Genomic DNA, 19,147 nt, shown 5'->3' with positions numbered 1-19,147 from the left:
ATCAGAGAGGATTCTGGGAGTTATGGCGGAAATGGACGCACACATTCCTGTCCCGTAGTTCTCTGGAGATGATGACTCACGTGATGACTCTTCTCTCTCTCTCTCTCTCTCTCTCTCTCTCTCTCTCTCTCTCTCTCTCTCTCTCTCTCTCTCTCTCTCTCTCTCTCTCTCTCTCTCTCTCTCTCTCTCTCTCTCTCTCTCTCTCTCTCTCTCTCTCTCTCTCTCTCTCTCTCTCTCTCTCTCTCTCTCTCTCTCTCTCTGCACTCGACTCAGTTTCTCTTCTTCTCCTCAGATCCACGTTTGCACAGATTTGGTTTGTTTTTGAAGTTTTTCTTCTCTTCTTCCCCCCCCCCCCCCCCCCCCCCACCACCACCACCATCACCACAAAGCCAGGGAGAGTAAATTTGCTTCCCTGAGGAAAGAAAAGAACAAGGGACAGGGACAGGGGTGGGGGGGAGAAAGGAAGAGAGGAACGTAGAGAGCCAAATATTGGGACTGTGTTCATTTCGCTCTGTGGTCGACTTCAAAGGGACGAGCGAGGCCAATGGAGAGAGAGAGAGAGCACAGACCTTTCAGGACAAACACACTGAGCCCAGCGTGACACACACACACACACACAGTCACACACACACACAGACACACACAGCCTGACTGCTGCAATTTGACTCAATATTTATTTTTAATAAAGCCACACTTATTTTGGGGACTGACATTTTACAACTTCCCTTTTATTGTGGAATCAATAGCCGGTTAAATATTGATAGAGCGGCTGAGGCTGTGTGTGGATTCTCTCTCTCTCTGGGACGGAGACGATTTAGTTTTTTATTTCCTCTTGAATCTGAGAGGACGTGAGGACGAGTTCTGAGGGACACGTCCTCACGCTGAGGCTCAGTGACTCAGAACCTGAGACCTGGTTTGTTTCTTCTCTCTAAACATTTTTAAATCTCAGAATCAAACATTTTATTTTTTGAAACGACTGATTTCTCGTTTATTTTTTTCTTCGAGATGTTTTTTTTTAAAGGTTTTTAATCTTTAACTGATTCTTAAAACTTTGAGAATTTGTCAGAAATGAGTTTCTACTGAAGGAGTTTTTGATCAGAACCAGTTTTCTAGCTGCTCCTGGAGCCTCCTCTTCCTCCTCTTCTTCCTCTTCCTCCTCCTCACAAACAAACACACGTCTGAACTCTTCCTGTGAAACGATGTGAACAATCTTTTAATTTCTGCTTTTATGCATTTTGGCACAAACGCCTCCTGCTCCTGGAGGAAGAGGAGGAGGCGAACGAAGAGGAGGAGGAGGAGGAGGAGGAGGAGGAGGAGACCTGGTTTGTGTCTTCTCTCTCTGAGCGGCTGCAGGAAACTTCACTGGTTGTTGTGTTGTTTTTTACTCTGTTTGTGGATCTTGTTGTATTTGGTTTGTGGATCTTGTGCGAGTTGTGTTGTGTTGTGTTGTGTTGTGTTGTGTTGCGAGTGTGGAGCTCCGGGCACCAGGCGGATATTTGAGCCCCGGGGGGGGGGGGAGTGAGCTCTCCCCTGTGGGAAGCCCCCCTCCCCTCCTCCAGGGAGAGGCTGAGGGGATTTGGATGGGGGTCCCACCTGGACCCGGTGGGGGGGGGCCCCTTCCTGCAGACAGGGGGGGGGCAGCGGCTCACCTGTTTGTTTAGAACCAACAGCTCCTCCGTGTTTAAGGGTTTTTATAATTTAAAAACATTACCTGAGATTCTTTTACTTTACTTTCACGTTAAAAAAGACTCACACTTAAATATAATTAAAAAAAAATTAAACAAATTAAATAAGCTTGAAACTTTGAATATGTTTAATAAAGCTTGAAGACAATTTGTGCATCAAAAACCAACAGGAAACACTGAAGGAAAACATTTCTACTTCTTAAAATGCGTTTTTTAAACCCTGATGATTAAACACACAAACCTGCTGAAGGGATTTCCTGTGAATTATGACTCGTGAGAATTTCCTTTTGTCAACACACAAACATTTGTCTTGTTAAGTGATGATTGAGGACGGACGAGCGGCGTCTTCCTGTGGGAATATGATTCTCCTCATATCCACGAGCTCCACATTAGCATGACAATGTCCTTCAAGTGTGTTCGCTTGGGTCAACACATCATGGCTGTGCACACACACACACAAACACACACACACACAACCTGATGGAGTGTGTTTACACGTCACATTTACACACTGGTCGGCATGTGAAGCTAATCTCCGTCTCCACAGATTAGTCCAGCAGATTAATAAATCATGTCCGTCGTCCACGGAGCGATCAGGAGCTGATTCAGCTTCCTGTCTCCAGGTCATGTGACAGTCCAATGTGTGTTCATGGTCCCAGGAGGTTAAACAAAAGACCTTTCCTCCACGAGACGGTGACATAAGAAGGAAGGTGTCCTCGGTGTCTCCGGCTCTGACCGACTTTCTTCTTCTTCTCTTGTTGCAGACTGGCAGAAGACCGAGGCCCAGAAGAGACGGGAGCAGCTGCTGCTGGACGAGCTGGTCATCCTGGTCAACAAGAGGGACGCGCTGGTCCGGGACCTGGACGCCCAGGAGAAACAGTGAGTGACCCACAGCCAAGACACAACATATATAAATAATAACACACACACACACACACACACACACACACACAAACACACACACACAGCCGCTCAGAGCTTCTTCTCTCAGTCTGAGAGTTTGTTCAAGAGCGTCAGTTCCTCTCGAACGTTTCTGAGCTCCAGAGAAACGAGTCAGAGTGAGATGTCTGTTGCATTCCAGTCGTCCTGCACGGCAGCGGCAGCGTTGAAGCGGCAGCGGCAGCTCACACCTGCACGGCAGCGGCAGCGGGATCCTCTCCAGATTGGCACCGCTGCCATCAACAGGGCGCCAGGGGCCGGGCGCCAAGCGGGTGAAAGGTCGCCGCCCGGCCCCTGGCGCTAGGCCACGCTACAGGTGGCAGGGCGACGGCTCCTGTAGCGCCAACTGTGTGTGTCTGTGTGTGTCTGTGTGTGTCTGTGTGTGTGTGTGTGCACCCGCCTCCTCCGCGCTCCCACCGACACATCTGACCTTTTGACCTTTGCCCTCCGCAGGGCCGAGGAGGAGGACGAGCACCTGGAGAGGACGCTGGAGCAGAACAAAGGCAAGATGGCCAAGAAGGAGGAGAAGTGTGTCCTCCAGTGATCGTCTCGTTCCACAGAGACACACAACCAACACAACCAACACAACCAACACAACCAACACATGTAGCCGATGGAAGAAATGTATCGTCGTCATCCTTGTTGTTATGATTATGATTTGAAAAGCAGCGTTCAGACGTTTCCTCACGTGGTCGCTGCTCCGACTCCGACGCCTTCGCACCAACTTTCTACAAACTGTCCCGAGTGTGCACCCTGTTTTTATTTTTCCCTTGTCCCTCTTTTACCAAGACACGGTACTTGTGTGTAATCTGATTGTGTTGAGACGAGTGCAGACATGTGACCAGTGTGTGTGTGTGTGTGTGTGTGTGTGTGTGTGGAGCAGTGGGACCGAGGTACCGCACCACTGGGATCAATGGGCGACTTTTTATTTTTATCTTTTTATTTTTTCCCAGACGATGAGGCTGACGTCTCACTCGGACTTTTAAAAAGGAAAAAAAAATAATTTTTCAAGCTACTTCATTACTTGACTGTATCTTCTAATTATTTCTACTTGTAAAATATCTTAAAGGGCCGGGGGGGGGGTGGGTGGGGGGGGGGGGGGGTGAGCACAAAACGTTCATAAATCGTAACTTTTCCTATTGCTTTTTTTTTATCGTCTTGGCTTGAAAGCAGTTTACCAAAAGAAAAGATGATGTTTTAAAAAGAACAAAAAACAATAAAAACACATTGTTGTATATTTCCCTCTCTGCTCCGACCAGCAGATCCTCTCTCTCTCTCTCTCTCTCTCTCTCTCAGAAATCATGCAGTCGGAAAACACACACAAAAAAGAATCTATATTATTTATTGTCTCATAAGCTGCTTGTAACTGAACCATCACGGGCTCGTGTGCGTTTTTTTTGTCTGCACAACTTTGTGGTTTCTATTTATTGTATCCTGAAGAATAGAACTGATGTTTGTGCAGTTGTTCCATTTGACCTGTTTTTTTTTTTTATTTATTCCAGTGTCATAACCCAAGTCTTTCAATAATAAAAAGTCCTTATGATTTCATATTCCACAGGCGCAGTGTGGCGTGTGTTTTAAATCGTGTGGATTAAAAAAACAGCAGCAGATTTTTATCTCCTCACATTTCGAGGATTTAAATCTGTTTTATATTAATGTGTTTTTTCATTTAGTTTCTATTTTTGTGTAATTACACTCGGGTTTTAAAAAGTTGTGATCCTGTTTTTCTCTTCGATATTAATATTTTACCTCCAGTCACACACACACACACACACACACACACACACACACCTCACACACCTCACTCACACACATCACTCCTCCATTTTCTTTTTGATTTCTTTGCTCTTGCCACTTATTGAAACGAGCTGCAGAGGCCCGATCCTGTCCCGGTTCGGTCCCGGTTCTGTCTCGGTTCGGTCTCGGTTCGGTCCCGGGTCTGGAGTCCGGGACAGACCCGGGTCAAACCGTGGACGTGATGATTTACAGAAGAGTTCCTCCGGCTCGTCAGACGGATCCACGAGGCTCAGAGTGATCTCACTAATTTTAAAGAATTTTTAAAAAGTCGCTTTAATAAAACTGTGGATGAACCGGAGCCTCTGACCCCCCCCCCCCCCCCCACCACCACCCCTCCAACCCCCCCACCGGTCCCAGATTAGAGCCGGGAAATCGGTAGTGACAGCGGACGTCCTCCTCGGGTCCCAGCTCTGCTTGGGACCGAGTCCGGACCCGAGGCGCTTTGATCCACTTTGATCCACTTTGATTCACTTTGTGTTAAAGAAGCTGAAAAATCTGCTGCGTGCGTGTGAGTGTGTGTGACTGTGCGTGAGTGTGTGTGTAATTTACAAAGAACAGCCCCTGACACTTTTAACTTATTTAGTTAATTGTGTAAAATATTTTCTACTCTGTTTTTAAATCATATTTAATTTTATTCTGTTTGCGCGAAAAGCTTTAAATTTTATTTACTGAACGCGACAGAAGTTTTTTTTTATCGCGTGTTTCAAATTCACAAATAAATTTCTGTCTCTGCTTAAAAAAATCTCCTCAAACCCAAAAATGAACCAAATCACTTCTGAAATATTTTTCAAGCTTTTTATTTTTTTTCTGCGTGTTTTTTTAAAGTATAAATAAATAAAAAGCGGTAGAAGCGGAGTCTTACCTCTGCGGGATCCGGTCTCCGAGCCGCTGGAGCTCCTGGTTCTCCTCCTCCTCCTCCTGGCTCCCGGCCTCACCTCACAGGTGCTCGGCCTCCTCCTGCACCTCCTCCTCCCGGTACCACACCGTGCACCTCCTCCTCCCGGTACCACACCGTGCACCTCCTCCCTCCTCCTTCCTCCCGGTCCTCCTCCGTCCACCGGGCCCGGAGAGAACCCGGGACTCCGTGTGCACCTCCTCCGACTCCCGTGTTTTCTGCCTCATCGTGTGAAGAAGCACCGAGCTCAGATCCTCTCCTCCCGGCTGCAGGGACACAACTCGTCCCCCTCCTCTCCTCCTCTCCTCCTCCTCTCCTCCTCTCCTCCTCTCCTCCTCTCCTCCTCTCCTCCTAATCCCAGGCTTTACCAGCTCAGCATTAAGAAAATTCAACTGCAATTTGGGATTAGACAAAATACTCTTATTACAAAAGGTTGGTGCAACTTGATAACTTGAGACTTGTTCGGGGGTGGGGGGGGGTTTATCTCTCCGGGTCTGACTCACGTCGCTAGAGGAGTGGGGGGGTTGTGGGGGGGGGGGGGGGGGGGCAGCCACTAGGAGACATGCAGGGGACGTGTCAGAATAACCCGAGTCTTTTGTGTTGTGAGGACCATATTTGTTGAATGTCCTTTTGCATAATTTAACGCGGATTGTGTGTGTGTGTCTGTGTGTGTGTGTGTCTGTGTGTGTGTCTGTGTGTGTGTGAGTGGAGGGAGCTCCACAGGCTTCTGATGTGGTGCAAATAAAAAAGGTGCGTGAAAGTGCGTGACCTCCAGGAGACACACCGCAGATCCATCCACCACAAACCTCCTCCTCCTCCTCTTCCTCCTCTTCTTCTTATCACTTCACCTCAGTCTGGTTCTTTACATCCGTGCGTGATTCCTCTGCGTGATTCCTGTGCGTGGAGGTGCGTGGAGGTGCGTTCAGGTTCCCGCAGCCTCCACAGTAATAACCAGCTTCACTTCAGGCCTCCACTCGAGCTCCAGCATCACTGATCCACAAGTTCCTCTGTGAGAGTCCAGGACTTTACAACCTGCCTCCACTCACACACACACACACACACACACACACACACACACACAGTGACAGACACACACACACACACACACTATCATGCATCCTCTCTTTCAGCTCAGGCCTCAGAAGTTGTTTTGTCACTTCAGCTTCTGCCTCAAACCCGCAGAACGACTGAGAACAGAATAAATGTTTTGTGTGTTTTGTGTTTGAATATCGTGTGAAATATTTGATTGAGAATCTTCCTCTTTTTCTTCTTCTCCTTTTTCTTCTTCTTCTTCTTCTTCTTCTTCTTCTAATTCTTCTTCTCCTTCTTCTTCTCCTTCTTCTTCCTCCGCAGTGAGTTGGAGGTCTTTCCCTATTAAACTTTACGTCAACCATCCTCAAATGTAATTCTAAATGGGGATTAGAGCTCATTAATATTCATGAGACGGGTGCGTGTGAGCGTGTGTGTGTGTGTAGAGAGAGAGAGAGAGAGAGAGAGAGAGAGAGAGAAGAGTGGGGGGGGTGTATCACAATAAAATCAAAATGAATAAATTTAACTTCTTTTCTCCTGTTTTTATTTCTCACGTTCACTTTTTTAAACGAATTCTCTGAAATAAAAAAAAAACCTTGAGTTTAAAAATAAAAACTCGCTTGAGGCCTGATGTGTTTTAATATTATTTTTAAAAAAACAATAAAATCTGTCGAATTAAAGCAAATTAAATAGTTTTTAACCCGCAAAACATTTTTAAAATCTCAGGATCAAACATTGAATTTTTTTGAAACGACTGATTTCTCGTTTATTTTTTCCTTCGAGATGTTTTTTTTTAAAGGTTTTTAATTTTGATCTGATTCTTAAAACTTTGGGAATTTGTCAAAAATGAGTTTCTACTGAAGGAAGATTCAGTTTTTTGATCAGAACCAGTTTTCTAGTTGCTCCTCTTCCTCCTCTTCTCCTCCTCTTCCTCCTCTTCCTCCTCCACACAAACAAACACACGTCTGAACTCTTCCTGTGAAACGATGTCAACAATATTTTAATTTCTGCTTTTACGCATTTTGGAACAAACGCCTCCTGCTCCTCCTGCAGCGGCCTCCGGATCGCTCCCTCATTCCAGGAGCTCGGTCGGTCCGGGACCTGCAGGAGGAGGAGGAGGAGGGACGAGGAGGAGGAGGAGGAAGAGGAGGAGGAGGAGGAGGAGGAAGAGGAGGAGGAGGAAGAGGAGGAGGCTCTCTGCTCTCATAGGCCTCCCTCTCCGTCCGTCAGGCCCGGGCCTCGCACCCATTGGCTGCAGGAGGCGGATCTGCAGGTGTCCTCCGCTCTTAGAGGAGGAGAAGAGGAGGAGGAGAAGAGGAGGAGGTGATCCATCTCCATCCGTCTCACAAATCACCGAAACACCCTGACACACGCCGACGAGCCACAAACACAACCGGTCTGATTTATTTGGCTGCAACAGGAAGAAAAAAAAAAAAAAAAAAAAACACACAACAGCCTCTGCTGCCCCGCGTTGTGTGTGCGTGAGTCCCGCGTTGTGTGAGCGTGAGTCCCGGGTTGTGTGTCCGTGATGCACTGAACTCTCCGGCTGGTTTCCGAGCGTCTGTTCCTGGATTTTAACTCTGCTGCTCCGGGAGCTGCGGACCCAGAGGAAGAGGAGAAAACAAACCAGGTAACCACTCTTCCTCCTTCTCTCTCTCTTTCTCTTCCTCCTTCTCTTTCTCTTTCTCTTCCTCCTTCTCTCTCCCTCCTGTCACAGCTCATCCTCCGCTTCCGTGCGCGAACTCCAACTTTTACGCATTTGGCCAAAATTCCTCCTAAGTTTGATTTGTTCCAAGCGGCGACAGGTTTCAGATGATTTGAACTTTTAAAAAGAAAATCTTCGTGCAGGAGTTTGAGTTTTAAACTTCCTCCGCAGCAGCAGAGAACCCTTCCTCTTCCTCTTCCTCTTCCTCTTCCTTCTCCAGCTTGTGGGATAAGTGGCCATTAAAAGGTTCGCAGCGCACCGGGTAATTGGAGAGGCGTGTTGGGGTTTTTGTTAATTTCCTGCGGCAGATAAGCGGCTCGTCTCTCCCCCCGGAGCTCTCATCTAAATTCTAATTGAGTTCATTTGCACCGGGAGCTCCGGGTGTCTCTCTGCGGGCCGGGAGAGGCCGAGGAGCCGCGGGACGAGCCGCGCAATACACGTCGCTCCGGAGCCGCTAATTCAATTCACACACTCCAACTAACTCGGACTAAATCAAACCGGGTTAGTGGTGTTTTTATTTAAATGTTTCCACCCCGGGATCATCAGTGTTTGTTGGAGGAAACTGCAGATTAATTTAATTTGAGATGCATGTATTTGTGCTGCTTTGAATTTAATCTTTAATCCGTGTGTTTCTACTTAGAAAACTAAATTAAAATGATCCATCTACAGGCTGCAGCTTTTTTAAATGCACGGGATGAAAATCGTATTTTTAAAAAGTAATATTTTACCTTAAATGTTTTAATCTGTTAAAAAGACAAGTGGAGAAATAATCTGCGTTTTTCTTTCCAAAGAAGTTTTTTCCTGCAGCTGTAAAATAGAAGAGGAATCTGCAGCTGGGCCGATAATCTAAATATAAATTAAATTGAACTTGTATTTAGAAAACAAGTAAAAACTGACTCCTCAGACATTTCTCTGATTTTAAATATAATTAATAGAATAATGTCAGAATCAGATGATCTGGTTTATTTGGATTATTGCTGTGGATTCAGTTGTTTTCAGGATCCACAGGAAACTAAAATACCGAAAAACTAAAGTCTTACGAAACAAAACAAACTGAATAAACTGAAAAAACAAGAGCTGTGATTTTTATGATCAAACCTCGTTCATAATCCTTTTATTATTATTGTGTGTGTTTGTGTGATTGTAGGTACAGGCCTATACACACACTCACACACACACGCATGAGTTCTATTCAGAGGCATTAACTTTATTTTATTGCGTAAAAACAAAGAACAAAAAATAATCTCTCGTCTTTAAATTGAAGAAAAAGTAAAAATGTATATTTACTATTTAAACTCCTATGACATCATTTTAACTTTTGGATATGAACGTGTAACAAACATCCTAATTCTCTAAGTTAGTTTTCTTTCATTTATTACACTGACTGACTTCAACATGTTCTTTATAACATCAAAGTCATTATTATCTTTGATTTAATTCTTTATTATTTGGATTTTGTAAAGTAGAAAGTTTACATATTTCACATCATGTTATAAAGTGTGTGTGTGTTTTAACAGGGAAAATTCTGCAGGTAGGAAATGGTTCATAGCAAATAATGAATAATAATAATAATGAATACATATAACATGTGATCAGAGGATTGTTTACATCTATTCATAACCTGATTATTTGATTTCTTAAAAACAGTGAAACTCTTCTCACGTTAAAATATCTCAGCGGTTTTTTCTCCTCTGAGCTTTTTCCAGTTTCCTGAAGCGATTTAAACCTCGTCTCTGGTTTGAGTTCAGCAGAATCATAACTTCATAACTTTTATTTCCCTCTAAAGCTCGAAACTTTTGACTCTTTTTCTTTATTTCTCTTCTCAGATAAAATAAGAAATAACACTTAGGACTGTCCGAGAATTGAATCGTCTATTGAATACAAATGAAAACAAGACACCGAGCTGAATACCCTTGTATATTATGAATCGTATTTCGGATGTTTGACCCCCTGTGGTGCTGGTTCCCAGTTCCTTGGACCGGTCCCCTGACCCGTCAAGCTGCAGCATCGGGGGAAACCGAACCAGTGGCCGGAGCTGGGAGGAGCAGTGACCGCCTGCAGCATGATGTCCTACCTCAAGCAGCCGCCGTACGGAGTCAACGGGCTCGGGCTGAGCGGAGCCGCCATGGACCTGCTGCACCCGTCCGTGGGCTACCCAGGTACACACACACACACACACACACACACACACACTGCTGCACCCGTCCGTGGGCTACCCAGGTACACACACACACACACACACACACACACACACACACACTGCTGCACCCGTCCGTGGGCTACCCAGGTACACACACACACACACACACACACACACACACTGCTGCACCCGTCCGTGGGCTACCCAGGTACACACACACACACACACACACACACACACACACGCACACACACGCACACACACTGCTGCACCCGTCCGTGGGCTACCCAGGTCAGACACACACACACACACACACACACACTGCTACACCCGTCCGTGGACCCAGGTCCTAGTCACACACACACACACACACACACACACACACACACACACACACTGCTGCACCCGTCCGTGGGTTACCCAGGTTCGATTCCCACAAACTGATACACACTGATACAAACTGATACACACTGATACAAACTGATACACACTGATATAAACTGATACACACTGATACAAACTGATACAAACTGATACAAACTGATACAAACTGATACACACGTATACACACTCACACACTTTAAATATGAACACACAAGTTCCAGTCATGAAGAGAAGGACTAAAAATATCTGATATTAATAATAATAATAGTTAATAAGGGTTCTTGGTTTGTAAAAGAATACAAAACGTTTAGAGTATTAATCTGAAAGAGTTCACATCCTGCACAATATATTAATTAATCCAATTATAACGTTTTAAAGTGAGATGTGGGTCATTAGTGTTTAGACCAGGTTATTGTGAGTGTGTGTGTGTGTGTGTGTGTTATTTAACAGGTTTTATTCCTCACACCAACAGAACAAGCGACCTACTGTTTGTATTTTATAATAATAATAACAGGGTTGAAGTTATTTTAATTTTTTATTTCTCAATGAGTTTCAGAACCACGGAGTTTAAATAAAGAATGAAAACATTCAGCAGCAGGAAACTTTTCTTTCACTCGTTTCTCGAATGATAAAAGGAAAGAGAAATAAATAAGTTAAAAAAACAAAAAACCATTTCACACAAGTGTTGTGAAGAAAAGTAAAAGAAACTAAATTAGATTAAACAGATTTAGACCAAACAAGTCGATAGAAACCTCGATCATTGTTAAGGCAGATTCACAGTTTTATTCACAGTTTAATTCAGATTTAATTCAGATTTAATTCAGATTTAATTCTGGTTTGCTTCTGTTTATTTGACGGTTCTCTCTCTCTCTCTTTCTCCCTCTCTTTCTCTCTCTCTCCTCTCTCTCTCTCTCCCTCTCTCTCTCCGCAGCGACGCCCCGGAAGCAGCGGCGGGAGCGAACGACCTTCACCCGCTCGCAGCTCGACATCCTGGAGTCTCTGTTCGCGAAGACCCGCTACCCGGACATCTTCATGCGGGAGGAGGTGGCGCTGAAGATCAACCTGCCGGAGTCCCGAGTGCAGGTGAACCACGGACACACAAACACAACAACACAAACACAAAAACACACGTATTAAAACTTCTTATAAATTCATTGAAACACGTCAAACATCAAACTTAAATATCAGACACTAAATGAAGTGGAATTCATTTAGTGGAATTCATTTAGTGTCACACAAACACAACAACACAAACACAAAAACACACGTATTAAAACACACGTATTAAAACTTCTTATAAATTCATTGAAACACGTTAAACATCAAACTTAAATATCAGAAACTTCATGAAGCTGAACTGTCTTTTTTTATTTGAGAAGTTATTTTAAAAGCAGAAACGTTTTAAGGAATTTATGACATTTTCATTTACCTTAATTAACCCTTAACTCATCTTTTAACTCATCGAATTAACACATTAAAAACTCACCTGCTGGTTTTATCCTTTTATTTACTTAATTAAATCAAATTGAGCTTTGCTGACGTCAGTGTTTACAACTTGTTAACTTTAATTTAGCAGTAAATATTAAAAGACTTTATTTAAAAGGTCATTGACCTTTGAGGGAAAAAAGAGAATCGTTTATTATAAAGTAATTTAGGAAAGTATCTCATTGATGTAAGTGTCTAACCCTCTATTATTATTTTTGCTGACATCAGTGTTTACAACTTGTTCACTTTAATTTAGCAGTAAATATTAAAAGACTTTATTTAAGAGTAATTTAAAAGGTCATTGACCTTTGAGGGAATAAAGAGAATCGTTTAATTATAAAGTAATTTAGGAAAGATTGATGTCAGTGTTTAATCCTCTATTATTATAATAATAATAATCATATTCTTCTGGATGGAAACTCGTCCTGAACTCACACTTCACAGTTTGTGTCTCTGCAGAACAAACTGTTTGTTCACATGAAAACTCGACGTGATCTCAGAGGATTTTCCACCAGATTCTCGTGATTATTTGAAGCTTTGTTATTAAACCTGAAACGTTGGATCAGAGAAGAAGAGCCGGACTCTTCTTCTTCTCTGAATCCTCAGGAAACCGTCGGGCTCCTCGGAGGCATCGGGGGGGAACGCAGGGCCGGCCTGGCTCTCACAATTTGAGTTATTCTCAGAATGTGTGTGTGAAACAAAACGCTCGACATGCTCCGACCCTCCCGGCGCTCTCCGGTTACCTCAGTGTGCGGTGAAACCAGAGAGCCTGTTCTCTCCGAGCCGTCTACCAGCTCTGAAACCAGACCCCCGGCCGGGCCGGGCCAAGGGGCCGCGTGGAAACCGACCTCCAGGCCTAATAACCCCCAATCTCCCTCCATAATGTATCTCAGCATGTGTTCTTCTTCTTCGTTGGTGTGAGCGGTTGCTAACTGGTTCTCTCTTGCAGGTGTGGTTCAAGAACCGGAGGGCCAAGTGTCGGCAGCAGCAGCAGAGCGGCAGCAGCGCCAAGGCCCGGCCCGTGAAGAAGAAGTCCTCGCCGGCCCGGGAGAGCACCGGGTCGGAGAGCAGCGGGCAGTTCACCCCCCCGGCCGTCTCCAGCACCGGCTCGTCCTCGTCCTCCTCCTCCGCCGCCAACCACACGGGCCCGGTGGCGCTGAGCAGCACCTCCACCTCCATCAGCACCGTCTCCTCCATCTGGAGCCCGGCCATCTCCCCCGGCAACGCTCCCGCGCCCGCCGTGGCCCCTCTGCCCGAGCCGGGACCCCCGTCCAACGCCTCCTGCATGCAGCGCTCCATGTCGGGTTCGGCCGCCGCCGCCGCCTCCTACCCGATGTCCTACAACCAGACGCCGGGCTACGGCCAGGGCTACCCGGCGCCGTCCGGCTCCTACTTCAGCGGCGTGGACTGCGGCTCCTACCTGGCGCCCATGCACTCTCACCACCACCCCCACCAGCTCAGCCCCATGGCGGCCTCCTCCATGTCGGGCCACCCTCACCACCACATCAGCCAGTCGTCCGGGCACCACCACCACCACCACCACCACCAGGCCTACGCCGGCGCCGGCCTGGCCTTCAACTCGTCCGACTGCCTGGATTACAAAGAGCAGAGCGCGGCCTCCTCGTGGAAACTCAACTTTAACGCCTCGGACTGCTTGGACTACAAAGACCAGGCCTCCTGGAGGTTCCAGGTCTTGTGATCTCCTGTTTTTTTTCCCTCCCTCCCTCCCTCCATCTTCCCCCCCACTCTACTCGCCCGCTCCCTCTCTCTCACTCTCCAGATCCAGAGAACTGCTCGTTTTTTTTTTTAAAAGACAAAAAGAGTTTATGAACCAGAAGACGACGAGACGGCAAACCGGACTTTGTTGTTTTATTTCTCCTCCTCCTCCTCCTCCTCCCTCTCGTTCTTCACGTCTTTTTAAAAAAATGAAAGTTATATCACAAAAAAAAAGCAGAGCAGCCCCCCCCCCCCCCCCCCCCCCCCCCCCCTCCGGTCGAGTGAAGAGAAGAGCCCCAGGAGCCGCTTCCTGTCCCGATGGAGCGGAGGGGGGTTCAGATTCATCCGCCTCTTGGATCGGCTCAAACTCTTTTTTTCTCCAGATTAACAGAAGAAGTCGTTTGCAGCAGCAGCTCTGGATACTCCCCCCCCGACCCCCCCGACCCCTCGCCCCCCCCCCGACCCCGTCCAACACTGTACAGTTTTTATTTCTGGAGAAATTTGTTATTTTAGGACGACAGAGATTTTTAGTCAGCTGCTTTTGAGGAGCTGAAATCTGTAAATATGTATTTGGGTCAGTTACAGTGACCATGTTTAGTTGGTGTTTTTTTTCTGGATTTTAAAATTGTTTTATTACAACTTTGGGAGAAAAAAAATGTCAAAAAAAAAAAAAGTGTATGTAAATCTTTTCCAAATATTCCAAAGAGAACAAATTGGCCATAAAAGTTCAGTTTTTTTATATTCATGGTTTGACTCGGAGAGGAAATGTCTGAGGAGGAAGCAGATCTGTTCTGGGAAAGAGTCCAGGTCCTGATGGTCCTGATGGTTCTGATGGTTCTGATGGTTCTGATGGTCCTGATGGTCCTGATGGTTCTGATGGTCCTGATGGTTCCGATGGTCCTGATGGTCCTGATGGTCCTGATGGTTCTGATGGTTCTGATGGTCCTGATGGTTCTGAAGGTCCTGATGGTTCTGATGGTCCTGATGGTCCTGATGGTCCTGATGGTCCTGATGGCTCTGATGGTCCTGATGGTCCTGATGGTTCTGATGGTTCTGATGGTCCTGATGGTCCTGATGGTCCTGATGGTTCTGATGGTCCTGATGGTTCTGATGGTCCTGATGGATCTGATGGTTCTGATGGTCCTGATGGTCCTGATGGTCCTGATGGTTCTGATGGTCCTGATGGTCTTGATGGTTCTGAAGGTCCTGATGGTTCTGATGGTTCTGATGGTCCTGATGGTCCTGATGGTCCTGATGGTTCTGATGGTTCTGATGGTTCTGGACCCGTCCTCCCTCTCTGGAGCTCTGTCTCTGATGTTTCGAACCCGCAGCACTTTGACTTGATCACTGGAGTCAAAAGCATTTTTTCTTTTCAAGCTATTCTTTCTGTTGCAGAGGAAATGTGGATTTATTAAAACTCCAACATGGCAGTGAGATGTTGAATGTATCTTTGAGGCGACCACCTTTACATACATGTTCATCCAATAAAGATCCGTTAAGTCATATTTATTTTATTTCCCCACAATTCATTCTGTCTCTTCTGGATCTGCCACCAGGGACTCGAACCTTTCCTCTCTCTCTCTCTCTCTCTTTTAGACGCACCACAGAATTAGCAGCTCCTGTCTTCTCTCATTTCAACCAGTCACACTTTTATTTAAAGGCTTGTTTTCCTAATTAGAACAGGGGGGTAAATGCAGATTAGTGCATAATTAATACAAGCAGCCGTGAACGCGTGTAGGACCGGGTTTAATCCTCGATGTGTTCAGATGGAGACACGAACATCTCTGCTCCGCTGCGGGGGGACAGCGGCTGTTCCAACCAGCGGCTGTTCCAACCAGCCGCGGTGTTCCCAGCCCGGACCCGGAGCCGGGAGACATCTGATCGAAGCCTAATTGAATGCAGCGCTGTAATGGTGCGATAATTACTCCTGAGTCGCTTTCTCCAAAATAACCTGCAGGAATTCCAGCGCCTCTGATGCAGTAATTACGTAGGTGGGGCCAGGTTAGAGGGTCAGTGTGTGTGTGTGTGTGTGTGTGTGTGTGTGTGTGTGTGTCTGTGTGTGTGTGTGTCTTTGTGTTAACGCTCGCAGGCATAAACATGAAGCATTAAAGAACAGAAGAGGAGGGAAGTGTTATTGCGTCAGTTCTCTGGCAAGGTTGTTTTAGACGCGCGCATGTGTGTGACTTTGTGTGTCTGTGTGTCTGTGTGTGTGTGTGTGTGTGTGTGTGTGTGTGTGTGTGTGTGTGTGCACGGTGAAGGCCGCACTAAGAGCAAAAACACGCCGCATGCTAATTATGACCCCGCATTTAAAACACGCACAAATCCTTATTGTGCCAAGAACCCTGATTCCATTTACACATTTAATTCTTATTTAAATCCTCAGATTCTTCTTATATTTACAACTGAAGGATATTTGTTTTTATTTAAGTGAATGTTCAGATTATTTTCTTTAATCATTTTCCAGTTTTGTTTGGATAAAAAAGGGTCAAAACGTTTTAATTCAGAGTTAAATGTTCACATCTGTTTAAAACACAGATCATCAGTATAAACATCGTCAGTGGATTTGATTGTTTTTCACCTGTACATTAAAATAAGGAAAATAAGAAACTGATATTTCTCCAAAGATAAAAGAATGAGATGTATTTACATTTTAAAGAATATATTTAAATATCAGTAATTTTAATCCCTTCAGATCTAAAACTTACAATTTGAACCTGTGAGGTTTTAAATATCTACAGCTCCAAAAAATAGATGTGTAACACTGCACTATTCGAGATAATAATAATATTAAAACATTGCATTTATATGATCAATAAGATCTGAAAACGGCTGCACAATATTACTTTTCTTTTCTTCTGGTCTGATTTATCTCCAATAGTCAAAACTGATCAGATTCCTGATCGATAAATTCCGTCGCTGCCTAATTAACTGTTTTATTTGCATGAACCGTTGTTTTTATTGATTTTATTTTTGTGGATTTATGTATTTTTTTTAAATCCTCAACGTGACAAGAAGCTGATGTTTGGAAACTGTGTCCTAAAGAAATCCATCGATAATCAGTCAGAATGAAGCTGATCGATCATATCGCGTTTCAGCTGCAGCTCCCACTCTCTCTCTCTCTCTCTCTCTCTCTCTCTCTCTCTCTCTCTCTCTCTCTCACACCCCCCCTCTCCCTCTCTCTCTCTCTCTCTCTCTCTCTCTCTCTCAGTCTTTATGTAAATTAATCTCACAGCAGCTGAATAAATATCCAGTGAGCGGGACATTAAAGACGCACAAACAGCGCAGCGGCCGCGGAGGATTTGTCCGGATTTGCATCAAACAAACATTTACTGCTGCGACCAAATCTTACGGGATTGTTTAAGGAGAGAGAGAGAGGGTAGGGGGGAAGAGAGAGAGAGAGAGAGACAGAGAGAGAGAGAGAGAGAGGTGGTGGTGGTGGTGGTCACCTTCAAACAGCCGCAGAAAGGAGGAGGAGGAGAAACGGATATTAACTGTGAAGCTGAAGAGGAAATGTGCAAATTATAATAAATACAAGTAGAAAAATAAAAGATTCTCATCCTGGTGAATTTATTGCATTTGAAGATATTTGGATAAAAGATAAAAGGAGCGATGACGTCGAGGCCTCGACTCGAATCCTCCAGAAAACACTTGACTCCGGCTTCAATTGTTTGATTTGATTCTGGACTTTTTCTAATTTTGTTTCCAAGAACATTTTTGTAAAAAGTGATGCGGAGAAAAATCGTCAAATATTTTCCTCTCGTCAGAAGATTCAAAATGTTTTTCTCATCAGACAAAATTCACTAAAAGACCCAGTTTTTCTCCTGAATATCGTTTTATTTCTTGAGTTTCAGATGTTTGTAGTTTTAGCTTTTAATTCTTTCTACTTATTTATTATATTTCAAATACAACGTTGAGGAAATTAAGCACATTTACCTTAATTCAAGTGATATGCATTACATAAAATACACATTGAAATGAAAAGTAAAATGTTAAATTTAATTTAAAGTAAAGTAATAATAAACTCTTAAATTCATGTTACAATAACAATAACATGTTTAGAAATAGAAAAACTAATTCAAATAATGAACGAATGTATTTTTAAATAAATAATTCTGCATTTGCTTAATACTCTGATTAATGTAGTTAAACAACCAAATATTTTTACATTAGTTTAATTGATTCTAAAGATTTAATTAGCATTAAAATGTGAATGTGTGAAAACAGTCTCACGCCTCTGACCTGTGAACGATCCCTGAACCGAACACGACTGATAAACTTGGAGTTAAACTCTTGAACTTTCTGTGCAGACAAAATAAATAACTGAGATGCAAACGATTATAAAACCAGGAAGGATCAGCGTTATCGTTTTATCGTTTATAAAAAAGCAAAGATCCAGATTTGTTAAGTTATCGCAGGAACTTGTTGTAAATCTGTTTTAAATTCATGAACATTAAAGCTTAAAAACAACAACAACTATTAATATGAGAGTATTTGTTACGTGGTTTGGCCTCGTGTTGGAGGGAGGAGCCGGATCCTGAAAGGTTCATGATGACGTGATGTAATCTGGTCAAACAGTTAATCTCTTGATTTGATCTGTTTCTGATCAGCCTGAGTTCTTTGAGTGTTTTAAGAATCAGCTGCAGGTCAACGCCAGGTTCACTCGGCATAAATCTACCAGTTAAATGTGTTTTCAAGCAAAGTGATTCATAACCACAACGGAAAATCTTCAATTACCATCTATTTAAATAAAATACAATTACACCTGAGCATTTCTTTTTATAAAAAACGCTGCTGCAAAGATTTAAACGTGTGTGTAAAACGCTGACGGGGAAGTTTGAGTCTCAACATCTGCGTCCAACAATAAAAACAACACAAAATCCATAAGGTCACATGATTCTCCAGATGTTTTCCTGCAGCTGCTTCCGAGTAGAGAAGTGAAATCTGATATATTTAATGAAAAGTGAGCTTTATTGAACCGGTTTGTCATTGTAACTGTGTGTGTGTGTGTGTGTGTGTGTGTTTCTGTTTGTGTGTGTGTGTGTGTCTGTGTGTGTGTGTGTGTGGTTGAACCTGAGCTCAGGGCCTGACACCTTCATACTCGGCTCAATAGAACGATCGATTGCACCGCGCCGCCTGTTGTCAGCCGCTGACCTTTCGACCTTTCGGCCTCTCGCCTGCTCCGGTGGAGGCGTAGGCTGAATGTGGGCGGAGCTGGAACCTGACATTTGGTTCACACTCGTCACAGGAAGTGAACTGGAACCGCACCGGACCGTTTGTTTGCATGAGCGCCTGCGATGGTATCTGTGGGGCGAGGAAGACGAAGGCAGATAAAGACGGCGTGAGACGAAGGCCTGATCCTCCAGAGTGTGTGT

The 19,147-nt window shown here is 44.5% G+C and overlaps 2 protein-coding genes across 7 annotated transcripts in view; both read left to right on the top strand.

Moving 5' to 3' along the window:
• ehbp1 (EH domain binding protein 1) overlaps window positions 1–3,697 on the top strand; it is a 141,193-nt gene extending 137,496 nt beyond the window's left edge. Inside the window, exons 23-24 of the mRNA XM_061087257.1 lie at window positions 2,450–2,564; window positions 3,078–3,697. Of these exons, the coding sequence (XP_060943240.1) occupies window positions 2,450–2,564; window positions 3,078–3,168 (206 nt within the window). The 3' untranslated portion in view covers window positions 3,169–3,697. The remainder of the gene's footprint in view (window positions 1–2,449; window positions 2,565–3,077) is intronic.
• Window positions 3,698–10,112: 6,415 nt separating this feature from the next.
• On the top strand, window positions 10,113–13,758 carry otx1 (orthodenticle homeobox 1). 6 transcript variants are annotated; one of them, XM_061087596.1, is made up of 4 exons: window positions 10,113–10,209; window positions 11,506–11,657; window positions 13,009–13,169; window positions 13,224–13,758. In XM_061087596.1, exons 1-4 carry the CDS (start codon window positions 10,113–10,115, stop codon window positions 13,756–13,758), a joined length of 945 nt encoding a protein of 314 aa, XP_060943579.1. The 6 variants fall into 6 exon arrangements, with proteins under 6 accessions (XP_060943579.1, XP_060943578.1, XP_060943577.1 ...); XM_061087595.1 differs by having other exon boundaries at window positions 13,221–13,758; XM_061087594.1 differs by having other exon boundaries at window positions 13,009–13,175.
• The last annotated feature ends 5,389 nt before the right edge of the window (window positions 13,759–19,147 follow it).

The sequence above is a fragment of the Limanda limanda genome, chromosome 15, assembly GCF_963576545.1.
Source record: "Limanda limanda chromosome 15, fLimLim1.1, whole genome shotgun sequence".
Taxonomy (NCBI): Eukaryota; Metazoa; Chordata; class Actinopteri; order Pleuronectiformes; family Pleuronectidae; genus Limanda; species Limanda limanda.
This window is presented reverse-complemented; position numbering and strand designations above follow the sequence as displayed.